Genomic DNA, 22,098 nt, shown 5'->3' with positions numbered 1-22,098 from the left:
TTGATGCTGGTGCTATTGGCTCCTTCTAAGATGCTGACGCAGTATGCCTGTCCTGAGGTTAGCCTCTCAGTTCATACCTTTTATCCTCTCCCATTCACCTCTCGCTCTGGTGAACTATCACAGCAAACTTGACTTAAAGAATCTCTGCCACCCCTCTGTACTGAAACTACATTTTCAATCAAATTTCCATTTGTCAGTAATTCACTCAACCTTCGTCTCACATTGCTGTGGTTCTAAACTGCTGCTGTCCCACACCGTATTCCTTATTAACCATGTGGTGAATGAACACATAGCTAAAGGGCTGACATACTAAAGAGGGTCATTTTCATGGGATAAGGCATCAGTTCTGAGACAGGAAGAAGTTGCACAGATAAAATTGGTTCTACCTTGATTCTATAGATATGTGAAAAGGAGAACGATTAATAAAAACAAATGTAGGTCTCTCTCATTTGAAACGGGTAAGTTAAAATGGGAAACAATGAGATTGTAGTTCAGTTAAGTACATATTTTGGTTCTTTCTTCACAAATGAGGACAAAAATAACACCACAAAGATGTTGGGGAGCACAGTGCATAGTGAGACAGAGGAACTGAAGGAAAACAGTGTTAGTGGGGAACTGATCTCTCGGAAATTGATGAGTTTAAAGGCTGATGAATCCCCAGGTCCCAATAATCTATATCCCAATGTACTTAAGAAAATAATGGATGCATTGGTGGTCACCTTACAAGATATTATAGATTCTGGAACAGTCCCTCTGGCTTGGAAAGTAGCTAATGTAACCCTTTTATTTAAAAAAGGGAATAGAAAACAGGAAATTGTACACCAGTTAGCTTGGGATTGGTGGTAGAGAAAATGCTAGAGTCCATTATAAAAGATTTTATAGCAGACCATTTGGAAAATAGTGACAGGATTGGACAGATTCAGCATGGTTTTACCAAAGAGAAATCATACTTGACAAATCTACTGGAAATTTTTAAGGATGTAGCTAGTAGAGTTGATATGGGGGAGCCAGTAAATGTGGTTTACTTGATAATTCTGAAGGCTTTAGAAAAGGTCCCAAATAAGAGATTCACATACAAAATTAAAGGCATGAGATTTGGCATGGATAGAGAATTGGTTGGCAGACAGGAAATGGTAGAAATAAAAGGTGATTTTTTTTCGAGTAGCAACCAGAGACTAGTGGGATACCACAGGGATCACTGTTCAGATCCCAGCTGTTCACAATATATTTTAAACATTTAAAATTAAATTAAGTTATTTATCATCACATCTAGAAAGAAACAGTGAAAAGAGTCTTGTCGCCACAGTCCAGTGCCATTTTGTTACAAGAAGAATAAAAAGAAATTACATAAATAAGAGTTCATCTTCTTTTCAAGGGATCTTCAAAAACAGTTCCAGGGCTTCTGCAAGGTGTCCGCAAGGTATCTCAGGCCTCGAATTCCTCACGCATCAGGCCTTCCACAGCCAGGAGTCCCTATTCCAGGGACCGCCTCTGCCACAGCAACCTGCTGCCATGAGAGCCCACACTGGGCACCACCACCACCGTCACAGATATCAACCCACCAAATCCACACTTCAGGCCTACCGCGGCCAGCAGTCCTCACAGCGCTGCCACTGCCAACAACTCACTGAGCACCGCTGCAGCTTCACCATGATATCAGAAAATGAAGAAAAGAAAAAGATGAGAAAAGAGAGAAAAAGAAAGATGCAGCTGGCCTGGAGTGGATGGGCTTAGGAGTCCAAACTACTGTGCTGATGTTGCCGGATGACGGAATTAAATATAATACCTTAAAGTTTACAAATGACAAAGTTAGTTGGGGTGAACTGTGAGGAAGATACAGAGATACTTCAGTGTGATCTGGACACTGAGTGGGCAAATGCATGGTAGATGAAGAGTAATGTGGATAAGTATAAGATTATCCACTTTGGTAGCAAAACAGGAAGACAGCGTATTCTGTGGTTGGCGATAGATTGGGAAAGGGAGCGGGGCAACAAGTCCTTGTGCACTGGTCACTGAAAGTAAGCGAATAGTTGCAGCAGGAAGTGAAGAAGCCAAATGGTATATTGACCTTCACATCAAGAAGATTATATTACAGGAGTAGGGATATCTTTATGGAAACTTACAGAACTCTAGTGAGACCACACTTGAATGTTGTGTGCAGGTTTGGTCTCCTTACAAGAACATAAGAACTCAGAGCAGGAATTGGCAATTCAGTTCTTCAAGCCTGATCAAAACCATTTGATATGATCATGGTTGATCTTAACTACCTCAATTCCACTTTCCTGCCTGCTTTCTATAACCTTTCAAGCCATTACTAATTAAAAATCTGTTAATCTCCTCCTTTAAATTTATTCAATATCCCAACATCCACCACAGTCTAGGGTAGTGAATTCCCCAGCTTAATGACTCATTAATGGTCCTTATCCCAGAGCTGTGACCTGTCGTTCTGGTTACCCCATATGAGGAAGCGTCCTTTCTATATCAACTTTGTTCATCCCTTTCGCATCTTGCATTCCTCATTTAAATCATCTCTCATTCTTCCAGAAAGAAAGGTCTAATCTGCACATTCTCTCCATCAGACCAACACCTCATCTCTGGAATCAACTTAGTGAACCTTCTCTGAACTGCCTCCAAAACATCTACATCCATCCTCAAATAATGGGGCCAGAATTATATGCAGTACTCCAGATGCGGTCTCAGTAATGCCTTGTATAGTTGCAGCAACACTTCCTTACTCTATTATATTCCTTTAGCAATAAATGCCAAAATTCCAACTGCCTTCCTCATTATCTGCTGTACCTGAAGACTAGCATTCTGTGAATCATGCACAAGAACACCCAGGTTCCCTCTGTACCAAAGCACTCAAGTTTTTATCCATTTAAATAGTTGACCTTTTTATTCCTACAACTGATATGCACAATCTCGTACTTATACACGTTAAACTTTATCTGCCAAAGTTTGGTGGATTCACGAAACATAGCCATATCCATTTGTCAATTTCTTATATCTTCATTGCAACTTACTTTCCCACCTATTTCAGTACCTGCAAATCTGGCTGTCGTATTCCCGATCCCCGCATTCAAGTCATTGATATAGATTGTAAGTAGTTGGGGTCCAAGAACCAAACCCAATGGGGTCTTGCCGACCAGTAAAAGCCACATTTATCCCAACTGTCTGCTTTCTGTCGGTTAGCCAATCCTCTGTCCAAGCTAATAAGTTAGCCTAATCCCATGTGATCTTACCTTGTGTATTAACCTTAGCCTTATCAAATGACTTCTAGAAGTCCAGATGTGCTACATCTACAGGTTCCTCGTTATCCATATTGCTTGTTACATCTTCAAAGAACTCTAGCAAATTAGTGCGACATTATTTACACTTTATAAAACTATGCTGATTCTGGATAATTGTATTTTGACTTTCCAACTGTCCTGTTATTACATCCTTATAATGGAATCTAACAATTTCCTAATGAAGTTAACTAGTTGGTCAGTCGTTTCAATCATTTTTTGAAAAAGGGTATTATTTTCAGTGTATTGAAAAAGGGACATTTTTTCAATACACTAAAACTTTTCCAGCATTCAGGGAATTTTGGAATACTATAGCCAATGGATCCAATATCTCTGCTACCACTTCCTTAAGACCCTGCGATGTAGGCCAACATGTCCTCGGGACTTGTCTGCCTTAAATTACAGTTGTTTACTCGGTACTCTTCCCTTGTGATAACAATTGTTCTAAGTTCCTCCTCTTCTATTGCCTCTTACTTTTGAGGGAATACAATAATGATTTACTGGACTGATGTCTGGAATGGCAGAACTGCTGTATGAAGAGAAACTGAAGTTCAGAAGAATGTTTTTTAACATAAGGTATAACTTTGAATCCTGTAAACTCTAACAGGACTCGACAGGGTAGGCACTGAAGAATGTCCTAGATGACTGGTGAGTCCAGAAAAAGATCACAATTTAAGGATACAGGGTAGGCTATTTAGGACTGAGATGAGGAGGAATTTCTTCACCAAGGGAGTGATTTCTTTGCCACAGAAAGCAGTTGAGGCCAAAACACTCAAGAAGGAGTTAATGTAGTTGTTAGGGCTAAAGGGACCAAAAGGTATGGGGAGATCGCAGGAATACGATACTGAGTTGGATGCTCAACAATGATCAGAAGGAATGTCAGATCAAGTTCGAAGGGCTGAATGTTCCTATTTTCAATGTTTAATAACTGGGAATCTACTACATATGTAAGGAGCCTCAATCTAAACAGAACAGAGCAAGATAAATAGAAAGGGAGGGCAGAAGTAATGGAGTTATACGTAGAGTCCAAATAGATATTAAACATATCGTCAATCTAATCCTAATAAAAGAGAGTTAATATGACAGTGTCTATATAAAAAAAAAGGAATTGAAGGCAGTAGTGATGTGAGAAGCCAACCATGGAAATTGTTGGAGCATGGCTACAGGGAAATAAAGACTTAGAAATTAGAGGTTGAAGGATATAATACATTTAGATACAGTAAGGCAAATGAGGAGATGAAGTAGCTGTACTTATTCAGGATAACATGATGACAATAGGGAAAAATAGTATAGTATTCAGCAAGAGATGAAATAGAATCAATATGGATTGATAGAAGGATGAATCCATCACATTAATAGACAGCTTAATAATTGAAGAGAGACACAGGGAAATTTATGAAATTAGAAATTGAAGAAGAAAATTAGAATAATGAAGATCATGAGGTATTTCAGCCATCTTACATTATTGAACCGAAGACTCAGATCTGGTTAGGAATGAATTTATAATTTAAAACAGCAGAGGGAACAGATATTAGAGACATTGCTAATAATTCATTTTAAAAATGTATATTGCTAGAAGGGTGGTGGATAGCTAATATAATTGCTTTGTTTAAGGAGGGTAACAGAAGATATCCAAGCAATTAAAGATCAGTCCACTTAACATCAGTGGGAGGAAAAATAATAAATCCTTTCTCAAGGAAACAATAAAACATCTAGAAATAAGAAATAAAGTAATGAATTATAAGCATAGACTTCAAAAGGGAAAATCTTGATTGACAAACCTTATTGAAATTTTTGAGGTGGTAACAGAAAGTAATGCAGTAGATGTGTTTTATCAAAATTTTGCACAATGACAGAAGGTGAATCGTGATTATTCACGAGGATTAGTGCTGGAGGCACTGCTGTTTACAATTTATTTTAACTGTTTGAATACTGGAGTCAAGATACATTTTGTGAATTAGCAGATGATGCCAAGTTATGGGGGATTTTCAATACTGATGAGGACTGACAACAATTTTAGTATACTTGCAGAGTTAAATAATTAGCAGTTGAAGTTCAACATGCAAATATAAGATAAGGTAGCAAGAATACGTCACTTATTATTCAGAAGGTGAAATGCTAGGTAGAATCTTGGAGCAAAAATACATTAGTCATGGAATATTCGCCATGGTTTAGCAAGGTTATAAAATGAAGAGATTTTATTCTAGAGTGATAGAATTGAAAAGTTGTGTTAGACCTGTATTGAAATTTGTTTGGACCACGCAATGGGAATTTTCCAATATAGAATACTGCAGCCTCACTTCACTGCATTAAAGGCAGTATTCCTGCTAAAAGACATTACTTAATTTTTCAGTGAAGTTTAACTTGAAATGAACATCCTGTACACTTGTTTCACAGTTGATGGAAAATATCAGGTCAATATGTTTTTAGTCAGTGCAAAGTTGAAATAGATTGTTAGTAACTTTTATCTCCCACTGTCTCCTATCTGTAAATTATGCTGGTGAGAGCTCTTAAGCTGATGCAGTTGAAGACTAGTTAAGAGAGGAGTTCAGACAATAGAGACCAACAAGAAGCTGAGCATTAGAATTGCAGTAGTATAGGGCATTGGTGCATATCTAGTTGTCCGGTTGAAATGCTTGGCAATCACAATAGGAATGGATCTGGAAAAAGACAACACCAATGAATCATTGCTAGTATTGAGAGGAAATTAATAAATATATTACGTGTTTGTGTGTACATATAATCTATATAACAAAATATACAATATATGTTGTGACTTTCTTGACCTTGATATACCCAGTCAGTGCAGTACTTTTTAAAGTATGATTGTTGGTGTATGGTAGGAAAAGGCCGCAATTTGTGCACAGCAATGACCCAGTGTTAGAAAACTGATAAATCCATTTTTAACGGTTAAACATCATAATCATCAGAAGACAATTGAATCGACAATGCAGTCAAATTGCAGAAGTGGGCCCAAACCTCCCAATTATCAGCCCAAATCCCAATGTTAGCATCTAAGGAATTCTGGATGGAACTGAACACTTCGCAGTCATCAACAAATAATTTCACTTCTGACCTTATGTTAGAGGAAACTCCAACTACTTTATGAATGAGTTTTTCAAAAATAGTTTGAGACTAGTGCCCCAAAAAATTCTTGGCAGAGTGCAAATGTATAATACCGTTTGTTGGTGAGTCAGTACCATTTGACAGCATAGTTGAAAACTAATTTTTACTTGCTGATTGCAAATAGGCTCATAGAATGGTGATTGGTTGAATTGTATTTATCTTGCCCTTTGTGGAAAAAAAAATGTGATCAGTCTTTGTCAGAGTTTCTTGTGTGCGAGTGCAATAGCTGTAATGGAATATTTTGAACTTTTTAATTCTGGAGCATTGGATTTCATTATAGTAGAGATGTTAATTGGTTATGTAGATTTTTCCTGTTTTGTTCAGTTGTAGGATATGAGTGTCACTGGCTTACCATTTCTTGTCTGTCGCCAACTGCCCTTGAGAAGGCTTGGTGAACTGCCTTCTTGAACCACTGCAATCCAAGTGTTTTAGGTTGACCAACAAAGCCCTTTTGGAGGGAATTCCAGGATTTTGACTGAGAAACAGTGAAGGAACAATGATTTATTTCCAAGTCAGGATGGTGAGTGGTTTGGAAGGAAACGTGCAGATTACGGTATTCCCATATATCTGCTTACCATGTCCTTCTGGATGGAAGTGATTGTGGTTTTGGAACGTGCACTCTAAGGATCTTTGATGAACTTCTGAAGTGCATCTTGTAGATAATACATTCTACCCCTACTGAGTGTCAGTGGTGAAGGGAGTGGATGCGCACTGAACTGGAATAAATAAAACTAGCACCTATTTTTGAGGTGGCCCATGTAACACTTCTAGCTAAAGATGGTAATCAATGAAATCTTTGAGAATATGGAAGTTCAGGGAACCACCTCCTCATGTTACCTGCGTGTGAGAGCTCTGCAGAAGATTGAGCTGATACATTATATGCATGATTGCTTAGCTTTGTGCATTGTATGTGTTGCTGCAATCTTATGTTACCGGGTTAATAATCACTTTTAAGTGTATTGTATGCTGTCCTCAGCAGGCTGTTGCACACTTCAGTTATCAAAGGTTGATCACCAAGCTTGATGAAGGAGTAAATCATTAGCCAGGCCTTGAGGTTTCAGATTGTAGTTTGCAAATTTACTGGTGATGGACACAGTGCCTCAAAAATAACCAGTTTTCAACTGCTAGATCTGTTTTCAATCTTGCCTATGTAACAGTGATAATGCCACATGATGTGTTGATGGATATCCAATCTCATTGTGAAGATGGACTTAACCTTCACAAGGAAATCACAATGCACACTTCAAGTAACATTTTTATGAACGGATATATTGTCTGTAAATGACTTGCAGTGCTATCAATCATAACACTTCCAAGTTATTTCAAAAGATCTGTGCATATAAGAAATGAGTGCTAAAAGAGAAAGGCTTATTTTGTGAATCCAGTAGACGAAGAAATCTTAAGTATTTGAAAAAAATGATTTGTTCAAAACATCTTTTTGATTTTTTTTGTGCTCAAATACTGTTTGTCTCATATTTCTATTTTTCTGGTCACTTTGCTCATTTTTAATTCATACTTTCCATATCCTAATCCTGGTTTTAAGTTGTTTTACATAGTGATCTATGGAGAAAGTGAGGACTGCAGATGCTGGAGACCAGAGTTGAAAAATGTGGTGCTGGAAAAACACAGCAGGCCAGGCAGCATCCAAGGAGCAGGAGAATCAACTTTTCGGGCATAATTCCTGAAGGGCTTATGCCAGAAACGTCGATTCTCCTGCTCCTCGGATGCTGCCTGGCCTGCTGTGTTTTTCCAGCACCACATTTTTCAACAATAGTGATCTCCTTTGATCCATATCCCTTTACACCTTTGATCAAAATTCTATCTCAGATTTAAAATTAGCACCTGGTCTAGTTTCAGCTGCCATTTGTGGAAGAGAGATTCAAACCTCAGCCTCCAGACAATCTGAGAACCTACAAATTACTCTTGCATTCTGTTACATGCCATTTAACCAATTTCCCAGCCATGTCAATAGTTTGCCCTTAACTAAGATGGAAGCCCACAGAATTAAATGTCTTATGTGGAACTTCATGAAATATCTTCTGGAAGTCTACATAAACAACGTCCATCGACATTCCCCATCCATTACATTAGTCAACCCTTCAAACAGTTCAAGAGGTTTGTCAGGCATGAGCTACCTATCATTAATTCAGACTGGATCTGCCCAATTAACTGAAAATTTTTGAGAATTTCCATCCTTGCTTATAGACTCCAACAATTTCCCTGCCACAGATATTAGGTTAACTGGTGTGTAATTCACTGGTTTCCTCTTTCGGCCTCCTCAAAATGCAGAGCAACATGCAGTTTTCCAACCCAGAGGATGATTCCTGTATCTAGGGAACCCTGAATGATTATGGTTAGGGGATCCGTGATGTGCTGCCCTACTTCTTTTAACACCCTCTGATGGAAGCAGTCAGCACTGGGGATTTGTAACTCTTTAGTTTCATTGATTTCCTCATTACCAATTTAAAAATCACACAACACCATGTTATAGTCCAATAGGTTTAATTGGAAGTACACTAGCTTTCGGAGCGACGCTCCTTCATCAGGTGATATCAGGTGTTGTGTGATTTTTAATTTTGTATGCCCCAGTACAACACCGGCATCTCCAACTCATTACCAATGTTTTATTTAGGTTAATTTTATTCAGTCTCTGATTGGACACTGTATCAGATGGAACATTGAACAAGACATGTTAAAAACCAGAACAATGATACTGCCCTATATTCTTTGTTAAAATATAAAGGCAACGAAGAACTGTATTTATGGAAAGTTAAACTTATGGATTTTTTTTCTAATTCTATTGGGGTGGTCAGTCACTGAACATATTTACTTTTAACAATAAAACAAGGATATTATTCAAGAGTGGGGAAAAGTCGATATATTGTGGACAATTTGGAAAGATCTTACCATAAACAGCAAAAAGATGATTCAGCAATTTCCCTGCAACGTCCTTTACAGACACTCAACCCCAGTAAAGTATGACCTCTATCTTCATTGTATAATCTCATACTCAACTGACAAGGTCGCAGTCATTTCTTGTCAGTGACATTGTGCACATTCACCAGATGTGATTTTCTTTATTATTGTCTCTAGGAGAGCCACACAGACACAAGTTCACTCAAAACAGAAAAATACTCGGGGCATTTTTCCAGCCCTGCCTGTTGACTTGAATTGCTAAAATAGCTCTTGACTCCTTTCCAACTCTAATAATCTAAAGACTGCCAATACAAAATTGCCCTTCAGATATTGATTTTTCCTCATTGAACAGATGCTGCTTATGGCCTCTCTCGATCTGTCTGTCCCTGAGTTGTAAAAGCTCAGAATAGTAAAAACATCAATAATCTCATGAGACAGTTTGTCTAATCACTTAATTTAAGTCATATAATTTGTTGGAAATGCTATTTTGACCCATTGTTAAAGAAGAGAATTTCTGACACTCAAAAAAAGTCACCAGCACAGAATTGAAAATCAAAAACCCATTTACCACTACTTTATAACCAACTTCCAAAATAGTAATATATTATAAACCTTTGTCTCAAAGGGCTTCAGCCCTCTATTACTGCATCATAGTTCCCATAGGCATGACTTAGGCTCTCTTGGCAACTTCGACCCATCTGAATGGAACAGTTTTATTATGGAAACGGGAAGAACAGAAGTGATTACCTCTACTCTTCATTACTGCCAAGAGCCCCTGACAGCCCATGACCTGACTCCTTCCATTCTGCTTCCAACCTGTTGCTGTTTCCCCGGTCTTCTCCCATTGCTCTTTCCATTCACTATAGGATTGGGCACAGAAGTACCATCAGTGCAATGAAAACCTCACATGCATTGGTCGATGGTATGGGTGATAAATTCCTATTTCTATTTGAATTAGAGAAGTTTGTGATCCCTAGTAGATACTCTGCCATCTAACGGGTTTATTGAAGGGATATTTTTGGGATTTTGCTAGAAATGCTTTGTATGAAATGCCAGTACACTCTTCACATTTCACTTCTAATATTTATTTACTTCTAATATGAGATCCATTCTGTTTTCTGGACAGTTAAACTTGCTGTGTCTCGTGATTATTTTATTTCTGAGAATTGATTAATTTGATCAAGTTCAAAATGAATTTATTGGAAATCTGAATTAGAATTTGAACCGCAATGAATTTGCCTATTTCCAATTTTAATGGAAGCCAAGTAAGGAATGGAGCACTGACGTGTTAATCATTGAACTTGTGTAAAAAAAAAAGTGATGTGTTAATTTTAAGAGGATAACTGGTAGTTGAGAAAGTGTGGAGTCATCTGGTAACCAAGAACTACTAGTATGCAAGAGGAGCAGTCGTACGTCCTCCAGGTTTAACAAGTAAACATGTATGCCATTCTCATTTATCACTCCCTCCTCAAAACCATAAGACCATAGACATAGGAGCAGAAATTAGGCCATTTGTCCCATTGCGTCTGCTCTACTATCCAATCATGGATGATAGGATTTTCAAACCCATTTTCCCACTTTCTCCCTGTAACCCTTGGCAATCAATAACTTATCTATCACTTTTTTAAATATACTTAATGACTTGGCCTCCACAGCCTTCTCTGGCAATGAATTCCACAGATTCACCACTCTCTGGCTAAAGAAGTTTCTCTTTATCTCCGTTCTAAAGATTCTGCCCTTTACTCTAAAGCTGTGCCCTCGGGTCCTCATCTCTCCTGCCAATGAAAACATCTTCCCAATATCCATTCTGTCCAGGTTCAGTATTCTGAAGTTTAAAAAACAGATCCTCTCTCATCCTTCTAAACTCCAAGTATAGTCCCAGAGTCCTCAAACGTTCCTCATATATTAAGTCTTTCATTCCGGGGATCATTCTTATGAACCTCCTTTGGATCCACCCCAGGGCCATGACAACTTTGCTGAGGTATGGGACCCAAAATTGCTCACAATACTCTAAATGTTGTCTGACTGGAGCCTTAAAGTGTCAGAAGTATATATCCTTGCTTTTATATTCAAGTCCTGTTAAGATGAATGACTGCTTTGTGTTTGCCTTCCTAACTACCGACTCAACCTGCAAATTGATTTCCCCAATCCTGATGTCCATCTATACCCCATGATCCCCATGACCCAATTCCTGAGAAAATCTCTACACTCCAGCAATCACAAATTTTGCCATCTTATGTGGCCTTTTCTGAGGCACAACCCTTACTTCTCACAGGTAATGAAGATAGTCAGTTGGATTGGATTTCAGGCAGGGAATCTCTTTCTTTCAAAAAGAAAAAATGTATGTTGTAAAATTCCAGTGTTCAGGGTATCTGAGACTTCCTAGAGGTTCACAAACATAATGCCTCATTGCACCGAAACTCTACTGCAACAAAGCTGGACTGTAGAACATTGAGTAAGAGTAGTCGAAGTAGAATGAACGTTTCTTATTCATTAGTACTTTATCTTCTCTACAAAAATGCATTTGAATAACTATTTCTTCTTTTGAATCATTTACATTCAACATAATGTGTCATATCCTGAAGATATTAAACACACATGGGAAAACCATACAAAAACAGAATAACAGTGAGCAAATTATCACGTAAAACAAGCTCCAAAAATATGATTTGTTCCTTAGTGAAATTATGGTAAATATTGAGTATTTTTGACTATTTAAGAATTTATAACATAGGTTATTCATAACATAACACAACTTCTCCTTTCTTTAATGTAGTTACCCTGGACTTGTGGTAGTACCTCAGTCTGTATTGGACAGCAGCTTACAGAAAGTTGCACGTTGTTATCGACACAACAGGCTTCCAGTTGTTTGTTGGAAACACTCTAAAACAAAGGCTGTCCTGCTGCGCTCTGGCGGATTCCATGGAAAAGGAGTTGTGGGTCTCTTTAAATCCCAAAATCCACACTCAGCTGGTGAGATTTGTGCTCTATACATGCTTTATGTATTTTATTCTTTAAGGAACATTATTGAAGTGTTGTTTTAAAAAAATAGTTATTAAAACTTAGTCTTCTAATTCTTCAGAAAAATAAAACTTGTAACATTTTAATGTCCTTACTGTTACATTTTCTTTAAATATAAAGACATGAGAGTGGTCTCTTGTTCCCAATCAATTTCTTTGCTATCTATCTCAGTTGAAGTGGTCAAGCATGATTAAGCACAATTGCTCACAGTATGACTTCAGTCAGCCAACATGGGCAGATATGCTTGTACTCCAGGGCAATATATTCTTTCTGCCATAATGTATGTGCACATTTTGTATAACAGGTTGATTAATGACAAAATACATAAGCAAACAATGGGATTAAAGTAACGGTGTTTATAGTACTGAATCTAATGAATAACACATAATGAAGCAATTGACTGGTGATGTGCACAGCTCTATGGTTGAATGTTTTACAACTATATCAATCAAAATATTTAGTATTACCTATAAATATACATGATCCTAAATTTAGCCTTGATAATTGGTATCATTTGACTCATTAATTTAAATTTTCCCTTTGATTCCACTTATATTATCCATTAGTGATTTTCTTTTTTGCCTAAAATCAATAGCATTTTCATTAAGTATTCACTAGACTCTCTTTGAAATAGGATTGTAACATTTGCTGTCCTCTAGCAACACCTTCACAGCTGAGGAGAATTGAAGGATCATGGGCAAAGCATGTACAGTTTAAAACACTGCGTCCCTCAGAAAATCAAATGTGTCCGATGTGGTCAAGGCAATTTTCCACTTTTGAGCACGGCCAATTTTTTAAGTGCAACTTCTTTACTTTTATTTTATCCAAGATCACTTCTCCTTTATGTTTTGCTGTGAAATTGACAGCATTCTCTTTAGATTCAAAGTACTCATTTAGTACCTCAGGCATGCTTAATATCTCCTTATGGTGATCTTTTTGACCATTAATCGACTCCATCTTTACTTTAACTACCATTTTACTATTTGTGTTTGTGGGAGACCTTTTGGTGTTGTCTTTATGCATTCTGATATTTCTGTTTGACTTTTATTCACTTCTTTTACATCTGTGTGCTATCTGAATGCAGTTTGGTTCTCTACTGTGTTTTAAGTCATATATAAATCTCATTTCAATCTTCAGTTATCAAGGCATCTCTAGCTTTTCATGCCCTGCTTTTCCCTTTGTGGAAATCTATATTCTGAGCATAAATAATTTCCTCTTTGGAGGTGTCTAAACGGGTAGTTACTGTTTTGCTTCCCAATTATATGATCCTAATCCACCTGCCTTAGATTATTTCTTAATTTGCTGACATGACTGCGAATCAATTTTACATTTGATCTCTCCTTGCCCTTTCCCAAAACTATTCTGAACCTGCTCATGTGAATACAATTACCCAAACACAATATACGACTTTTCCCACTTCATTCCCCAGAAGTAAGTGCAGCATAGCCTATTCTCCTTGGACTGGAAACATGCTGATCAAGAGAACTCATTTCAGGAATTCCTGTTCTTTGCCTTTTTATACTGTTTTTACGACACAAGGTAAACCCTTCTGCTAATTTAGACCAGCAACATAGAAAATATTCACCCCAGGTGTAATCTGTTAACCTTTGAGGGGCAAAGAACTATCCCAAAAGTTACTGTGTAAAGTAAAAATTAACAACTTTTTTTTAAGTCTAACAGAGAATAATAACTACTAACAACTATTTACACTCATTTCTTTAAACCTATTTTTTACCTTCCCCTTTACAATACTGGTCCGATAAAAATCCCGATTACGATTTACTAAAAAAAAGCACATTTCAAAGCTTAGCCAAGTGTCTCTGTCGATTTTTCTCTCTCTTCTTTTCTGCTTCTTCGGGATTCTGCTTCACTGGTCTTTGATAGATAAAGGTACCATTAAGAGAGTAGTTCTGCAGGCAGTCTGTATTGTTCTGTTTTTGTTGTTGCTCTTTGCCGTTCTGGGTTTCTGTTCAAGATGTCTGATATTTATACCCCAAAACATCGGAGAGTTTCATTGGTTTTAATATTACCAAAATACTAAATTCAAACTTGATTGGAGTTTGATATCTTGAGGCATAACTTAAACTAATTTTGTATCCTGGCAACACCACTCTTAGCTATTTCCACCAAATGTTACCTTGTTTCGGACTCTCTGTGCTTCTAAAAGTCCTTGTTAGCTTTTCAACTCTCTTAAGGGTACTGTACCCCTACTACTTCATAACACTGTCCATATTCCAATTTGTATTAGGATAATTGAATACCACCATTATCACTACCCTACGCTCTAAATACCACTATTGTTTATCCATTGATAATTAATTTTGGTTGGTATTTTACGTATAACAAGGTTTTGTTTTTATTTCTTTGTTAGCTCCTGTGTCCTCAGAATCATCAAGTAGCCTTGAACAAGAGAAGTACCTACAAGCTTTGCTGAATGCAGTACCTAGCTTCTCCAGAATGAATGGCAGCAGCACGCTTACTGGCCATCCCAATGTCCTACTTTCTCCAGGTGCAGTTTTATAAAAGATGGTTGTGACTGTTGATGCTAGGGACTAAGGGGAGACATCTTTGAGGAGAAAGTGAGGTCTGCAGATGCTGGAGATCAGAGCTGAAAATGTGTTGCTGGAAAAGCGCAGCAGGTCAGGCAGCATCCAGGGAATAGGAGAATCGACATTTCAGGCATAAGCCCTTCTTCAGGAAGGGGAGACATTTAACTTCAGCATGTGATTTTCATTGCTTATGGTATCTCACTTTGTAAAATAATCATTTTTATTTTCTTTTTTTTTTACAAAGAATGTTGGAAGGTTGCCTTCTCCAAGACTTTTGTAATGCTGCTCGGTACCACAACTTAGTACTTGGAGATGCATTGAATGGCACTGTAGTTTTCTTCCACCATTCACATAATCCTAGTGCAGCTGAGATCAGGATACATGGGTTGCTGTAGGTGGGCATTACATGATGACACATTTTTGGATATCATGCAGCTCAAACGAAACATTTCTCCTGATAAACTGGGAATCTTACCATTCTTATTCCCTGTCAAAATATTTTCTGATAGGTGGGGATGTTTAAAAGCCCAATTTCCAAAAGGTGTGCTAATGCGCATATGCAATAATTATGATAAAATGGTTTCAGTTGCATTAATTCTATTTCTCATACTGTAACACTGATAGTAGTCACACTATTAATTGGGAGAAAGTGAGGGCTGCAGATGCTGGAGATCAGAGCTGAAAATGTATTGCTGGAAAAGCGCAGTAGGTCAGGCAGCATCCAAGGAACAGGAGAATCGATGTTTCGGGCATAAGCCCTTCTTCAGGAATAACTATTAATTAGAACTAGTTATGAAACCTTCCTTTAAAACAAATGTACTGTTTTATATCCATTTTTAAATATTTAAGTAAACCCAGAATTGTTTATGCAAAATTTAATAAAGTGGAGAGTGGTAATGCGATGATAATGTGTATAGTAGAAGCTACTGATAATCAATTCAGTTGTAAAGGGTGCACTTTGAGGCATCTGACCAAGAAATTTGCGAGAGAAAATATATTGAGCTAATCAAACAGGTACTCAGCCCACACTACTTCCTGATGAAACAATGTATTTCTTGCTTTGGTCCATATTAATACTTTGATGTCATAAACTTAACCTGAGCATTTTTAATCTTGAAAATCTACTTATTTCTAGTCCTGATATTTTAAGCAGCAAATGGTTCATTAAGGATAAAGATAAGTTTTAAGAGCTTGGTTTTTCCTTGTGTGTTCTGTCTGCCACTTTTCTTACTTCTACTCCTTTTCTGAAAGCATTGATTCCTTGCTGAGATACAGTTCCGTGAGGCCAAGCATCCATTCATGTTTTACCCAAAAGATATTTAATAGTAAGTATCAGGTGAGGAATCAAAGGCCTTCTCTTGTCTCACCTTTTCTGCATGGACTGAGTATGAAACTTTGGATTTTCCTGGACTATGGATCTTAGCTACTCAAAAGTATAAACCTGAGTAATATAAGTAATTAAATTCTGTTTTTCCCTTTATCAATCCTTATTTATGGGCAAGTTAAAATCCTTTTGGTTTTTTTTTATAGATGCAGCCATTGACAAGCGATACTCTCGAGCAACCAGTGTTGTAAAGCAGGTGGTCCCAGCACATTTGGATGTGCATCTTCCAAACAGTTTTACACGTGGAGGTTAGTCGTCTTATATTCTAACCTTATTTCAAAGTTCAGATTCAAGACGTTCAGGAACCATTAAAAGATCTTCCTTTATATATATCATTGCTGTTAAGTTAGAAACTCTGATACATGGTTCTGAATGTATATGTAGGTCAGTCAAATACATCAGCACAACAGAAGCGAGTTCCAGAGCTCGGACCCTTTGCTATGGGAAGCATGGAACAGGTAGGGAGGGAAAATCATAGCTAACTAATATGTCTTCTTTTGCAGCTGAGAACATTAAAATAGCGGTCAGAATACTGAGAAATGCGGATCATGAAGAGAGGAATAAAGAAGGGAGTTTGAATGCTTATCAGAAGAACTTAGCAAAAACAAAGTTGAAGTCCAAGATTCATTTGATATTTTCTGAGTGTTATTTATCTTTATACCTTTGTTTTAAGCTTCAAAGTGCTATCTCATGGCTACAGATGCACTTTCAGCCACAAGTTGTAGCCACATGTTTATCACAGTTGATACAAGAATGTGTTTTTCCTGAACTTAATTTTCAGACTTATGACATTCATGTGCATAGGCAATGAGGAAAATAGTTTTGTATAAATGATCTCAGTCACATGTCTCTCCATTCTATACAATGGCTAGTGGTACCTGTGTTCAGGACACTACTCTGCCATTCCTTGAGTTAGCTGCTTGGCATTGGGAAGTCAATTATTCTTCAGTAGTATAGATTTCAGAGAGAAAATGAAGGGGCATATAAACCTGTGTAGGTCGGTGGAAAATATTACAATAGTCAGAGTTCAGGACCAGCACATTCCTGATGAAAAATAAGGATGGCATGATTCAGGAACCCTGGATGACGAGAGATATTGAAAGTTTAGTCAAAAATTTAAAGGAAGCACATGTAAGGTTAGTAACCTGAAATCAGTGCCCTTGAGGAATATAAAAATACAAGGAATTTGGAGGACTAAAAGAAACCATGAAATGATCTTAAGGTTAAGTAAGATTAATGAGAATCCCAAGGCATTTTATATATATATTAAGAGTAGGAGGATAGCTAGGGAAAGAGTAAAGTCCACTCAAGGACAAAGGAAATTTATGTGTGGAGCCAGAGGAAGTTGGTGGCATCCTTAAGGAGTACTTCACATAAATATTCATTAAGGAGAAGGGCATGGATGGTGGCAAGTTTAAGGAGGGCTATGTTGATATTCTAGAGCATGTTGATATTGAGGAGGAGGAGGTTGGGTGTCTTTTTAAAAAGAAAAGTTAAGATAGATAATTCCCCAGGGCCAAATTGGATTTATCACAGAATATTGAGGGAGGCAAGGGAGGAGATTGTTGCGGCCTTAGCAGAGAGCTTTGTATCCTCTTATGCCACAGGTGAATTCCCAGATACTGGAGAATAGTCAGCATTGTTCCTTTAAGGGCAACAGGGAAAATCCAGGAAATTATAGGATGCTAAACCTTGCATCAGTGATAGAGAAATTATTGGAGGTGATTCTTACAGGATTTACTTACTTTTGAAAAGAACATACGTATTAAGGATCATCACCGCGGCTTTGTGAGGGGAGGTCTTGATTCATAAATTTAATCGAGTTTTTTGAGAAAGGAACAAAGGTGATTGAGTGTGGGGCATAGGATGTTGTCTACATTGACTTCACTAAAGCATTTGACAAGGTCCCTAGGACCGTGAGGAAAGTTGTCAAAGGATACAGCATATTTGGAATAGTTGAAAAGTTGGGTGGAGTTTAATCTGGACAAGTATGAGATGGTGCATTTTGTCAGGTCAAATGCAAAAGGAAAATAGAGTAAATGGCAGGACCCATAAGAGCATTGATATACAGAGGGATCTTGGGGTGCAAGTCCATTGGCATGTAGCATGCTTGCCTTCATCAGTCGAGACATCAAGTATAAAAATTGGGAAGTCATGCTGCAGCTGAATAAACTTTTGTTAGGTCACATTTAGAAGATTGTGTGCAGTTCTGGTCACACACTATATATGAGTGAAAAAGAAGTTTGCCAGGATGTTGCCTGGTCAGAGTCTATTAGCTATGAGGAGAGTTGGACAAGCTTGGATAGTTTTCACTAGAGCACTGGAGGCTGAGGGCTGACCTGATAGAAGCATGTAAAATTATGAGAGGCATCAATAGTGTATTTTTCTTCGAAGTCTTTTTCCCTGGGTGAAAATGTCAAATGCTAAGAGGCATAAGTTTAAGGTGACAGGGGCAAGTTTTAAAGGAGAGATATATAAAGCAATTTGTTTGTTTTACACAGAAGTGGCAGGTGCCTGGAACATGCTGCAAGGCGAGGTGGTAGAAGTAGAAATGATAACATGTAAGAGATGTAAGAGAGACACATAAACAGCTGTGGAATAGAGGCGTACAGGCATGCAGACAAATGGGATTTGGTTAGGACTGTATTGTGATTCCCGCAGACATGGTGGGACAAAGGGCCGGTTCCTGGGCCCCAACGTAACTGTATATTACAAAAGCGGACCTGCCTTCAAAATGGTCAGAAACATTAGTGCTCAAGCATTTCGTATGGAAGTGCAGAATAGGAGTGGGGAAGCAATAGTGATTGGGGGAAACAGTACCTTGCTCTTTATATATTTGTTACATACATAGAATAGGGAATTCTGCAAATACCATGAATGTTCAGAGTATTCTTTTAAGGCATACAATTACAACAAAATTCAACTTTCTTTCCTACAGCGACTCTTACATATTAAAATGTCCCAAAGAGCTTCAAGGTGTGTTATCAAAAGTAGATATATTTGATTTGATTTATTATTGTCATATGCGCTTACATAAGGTGAAAAGTTTTCTTTTGCATGTTATACAGGCAGATCATATCACACAAAGTGCACAGGTGATGTAGAGGTGCCGGTGTTGGACTAGGGTGAACAAAGTTAAAAATCACACGACGCAAGGTTAAAGCCCAACACGTTTATTTGGAAGTACTAGCTTTCAGAGCACTGCTACTTCAGGTAGCTGTGAAGCAGGATCATAAGATACAGAATTTATGGTAAAAGATTACAGTGTCATGCAACTGAAATGATATTTTGAACAATTACTTCCAAATAAACCTGTTGGACTATAACCTGGTGTTGTGGGATTTTTAACAAAGTGCAGAGAGTAATGGAACAGACCAAAGAATACAATGTTATGGCTGCAGAGAAGATGCACAGAGAGAAGATCAGCATTAAATTTAAAATTTGAGAGGTCAATTCAGAAGTCTAATAACAGCAGGGAAGAATCTATTCGTACATGTACACAAACATGTGTATCTTCTGCCCCAAGAAAGAAGATGGAAGAGAGCATAACAAGCATAGGAGGGGTCTTTGATGTGTTGGTCACTTTTCCGAGGCAGCAGGTAATATAGATGGAGTCAATGGATGTAAAGCTGGTTTGTGTGATGAACCAGGATGGGCTTTCAATTTCTTGAAGGTCTAACTCTATCTTTATCCTGAAATATTTAAGAAAATTAGACATTGCATATTTAAAATTCAATCTGGAGGTGTGCCATCTTTATGAAAATAAACTATTTTATCTTCCAATAGAAGACCAAATTTACTGACAGAACTTGGCAACAAGTTTATCGCATTTTCGCAGCCTACAATCGATCATTAAAAAAAGAACGTGTGTAGATTTCCCAGGATTGGGAACATTTTGTGACTCCCATGAACCTTTGCAAGCCAGCCAGTCAAACATTAAGCAAGGCTGGGGAGAAAACACTGTTAGTGATAACAGCTGTCTGTGATGCTATAATGTATGTCCAATAGATGAAGGTCAAGATTAAGGATAGCCTTCCCGAAACACCAATTTCCCAAAAGAAGTAGTCATAGTTTTTTACAATTTTTTTTCCTATGTTTTAATTGTGCGCTGAAGTTATATCCACATTTATTGTAAGTGCTATTTAGACTGCTGTTTGCTGAAGCAATGGGGAGAAGTTGTTGGAGCTAGGGGGTGTGTACAAAGGGAGATTCAACCAGTAACAAGTGGCTGATTGGTCTCTGGATTTGTTGGTGATAAAGGGCTTCTGCCTGCCAGTAACTGTGATTGGCTCCCAAGTATCTTTGCAGGTTGTGTGTTTGAGTGATATGATTAGAAGTTTTAGGACATTCAGGAAAGGGAGGTGTTGTCTTTCTCTTTGCAGTAAAAAAAACTGATGTCTGAAGAAAGCTAGTTTATAGTCCCTCACCAATTACTGCCAGCTGTGGCTTTAACCAATAAATCAGAGACCAAATAATTTGTGTATCAGCCACTCTATGCCTCTTGCAAGCAAGTCAAAGAGGAGAGGTCTGGGAGCAGCAAATCCAGCAAGCCAAGGAAATCCTCTCAGCAAAACTTGAGCAATATTCCAATTCCTGTACTCAATACTCTGAGCAATAAAGGAAAGCATACCAAATGCCTTCTTCACTATTCTATCTACCTGCAACTCTACTTTCAAGGAGCAATGAACCTGCACTCCAAAGTCTCTGTTCAGCAACACTCCTTAGGATCTTACCATTAAGTGTATAAGTTCTACTAAAATTTCTTTTCCAAAATGCAGCATCTCGCATTTATCTAAATAAAACTCCATCTGCCACTTCTCAGCCCATTGGCCCATCTGATCAAGATCCTGTTGTAATATAAGGTGACCTTCTTCACTGTCCACTACAGCTCCATAGCTCCTTGAAAGTAGAGTCGCAAGTAGATAGGATAGTGAGGAAGGCGTTTGGTATGCTTTCCTTTATTGGTCAGAGTATTGAGTACAGGAGTTGGGAGGTTATGTTGCAGCTGTATAGGACATTGGTTAGGCCACTGTTGGAATATTGCGTATAATTCTGGTCTCCTTCCTTTCAGAAGGATGTTCGGAAAGGGTTCAGAAAAGATTTACAAGAATGTTGCTAGGTTAGAGGATTTGAGCTATAGGGAGAGGATGATAAGGCTGGGGCAATTTTCCCTGGAGTGTCTGAGGCTGAGGGGTAACCTTATAGAGGTTTACAAAATCCTGAGGGGCATGGATCGAGTAAATAGACAAGGTCTTTTCCCTGGGGTGGGGAGTCCAGAACTAAACAGCATAGGTTTAGGGTGAGATGGGAAAGATCTAAAAGAGACCTATTGGACAGCTTTTTCATGCAGAGGGTGGTACGTGTATGGAATGAGCTGCCAGAGGAAGTGGTGAAGCTAGTATGATTGCAACAATTAAAAGGCATCTGGATGGGTATATGAACAGGAAGGGTTTGGAGGGATATTGGCTGGGTGCTGGCAGGTGGGACTAGATTGGGTTGGGATATCTGGTCGGCATGGACGGGTTGGACCAAAGGGTCTGTTTCCGTGCTGTACATCTCAATGATTCTATAATCTTCATAGAATCCCTACAGTATGAAAACAAGCCATTTGGCCCAATAACCACACCGACCCTCTGAAGAGTGACCCGTTCCCCTATCCTATTACTCTTCATTTACCCTGACTAACTTACACATCCCTAGCACTAGGGACAATTTAGCATGGCCAATTCACCTAAACTGCATATCTTTTAGATTGTGGGAGGTAACCATAGCACCCGGAGGAAACCCATATAGGCACAAGGAGAACGTACACAGA

The 22,098-nt window shown here is 38.1% G+C and overlaps 1 protein-coding gene across 3 annotated transcripts in view; it reads left to right on the top strand.

The window, feature by feature from the left end:
• Positions 1-22,098, top strand: part of sbf2 (SET binding factor 2) — a 582,458-nt gene that overhangs the window by 501,752 nt on the left and 58,608 nt on the right. For 2 of the 3 annotated variants that reach the window (XM_043705905.1, XM_043705904.1), the window contains exons 27-29: positions 12,106-12,302; positions 14,722-14,859; positions 16,430-16,531. In XM_043705905.1, the coding sequence (XP_043561840.1) occupies positions 12,106-12,302; positions 14,722-14,859; positions 16,430-16,531 (437 nt within the window). Of the gene's footprint in view, positions 1-12,105; positions 12,303-14,721; positions 14,860-16,429; positions 16,532-16,786; positions 16,893-19,221; positions 19,260-22,098 lie in introns of all 3 variants that reach the window. The other variant, XM_043705903.1, reaches the window with a different exon arrangement.

This window comes from Chiloscyllium plagiosum, chromosome 16 (genome assembly GCF_004010195.1).
Source record: "Chiloscyllium plagiosum isolate BGI_BamShark_2017 chromosome 16, ASM401019v2, whole genome shotgun sequence".
NCBI classification, from domain to species: Eukaryota; Metazoa; Chordata; class Chondrichthyes; order Orectolobiformes; family Hemiscylliidae; genus Chiloscyllium; species Chiloscyllium plagiosum.
Note: the sequence above shows the minus strand (reverse complement) of the source record. Positions and strands in the feature narration are given on the sequence as shown.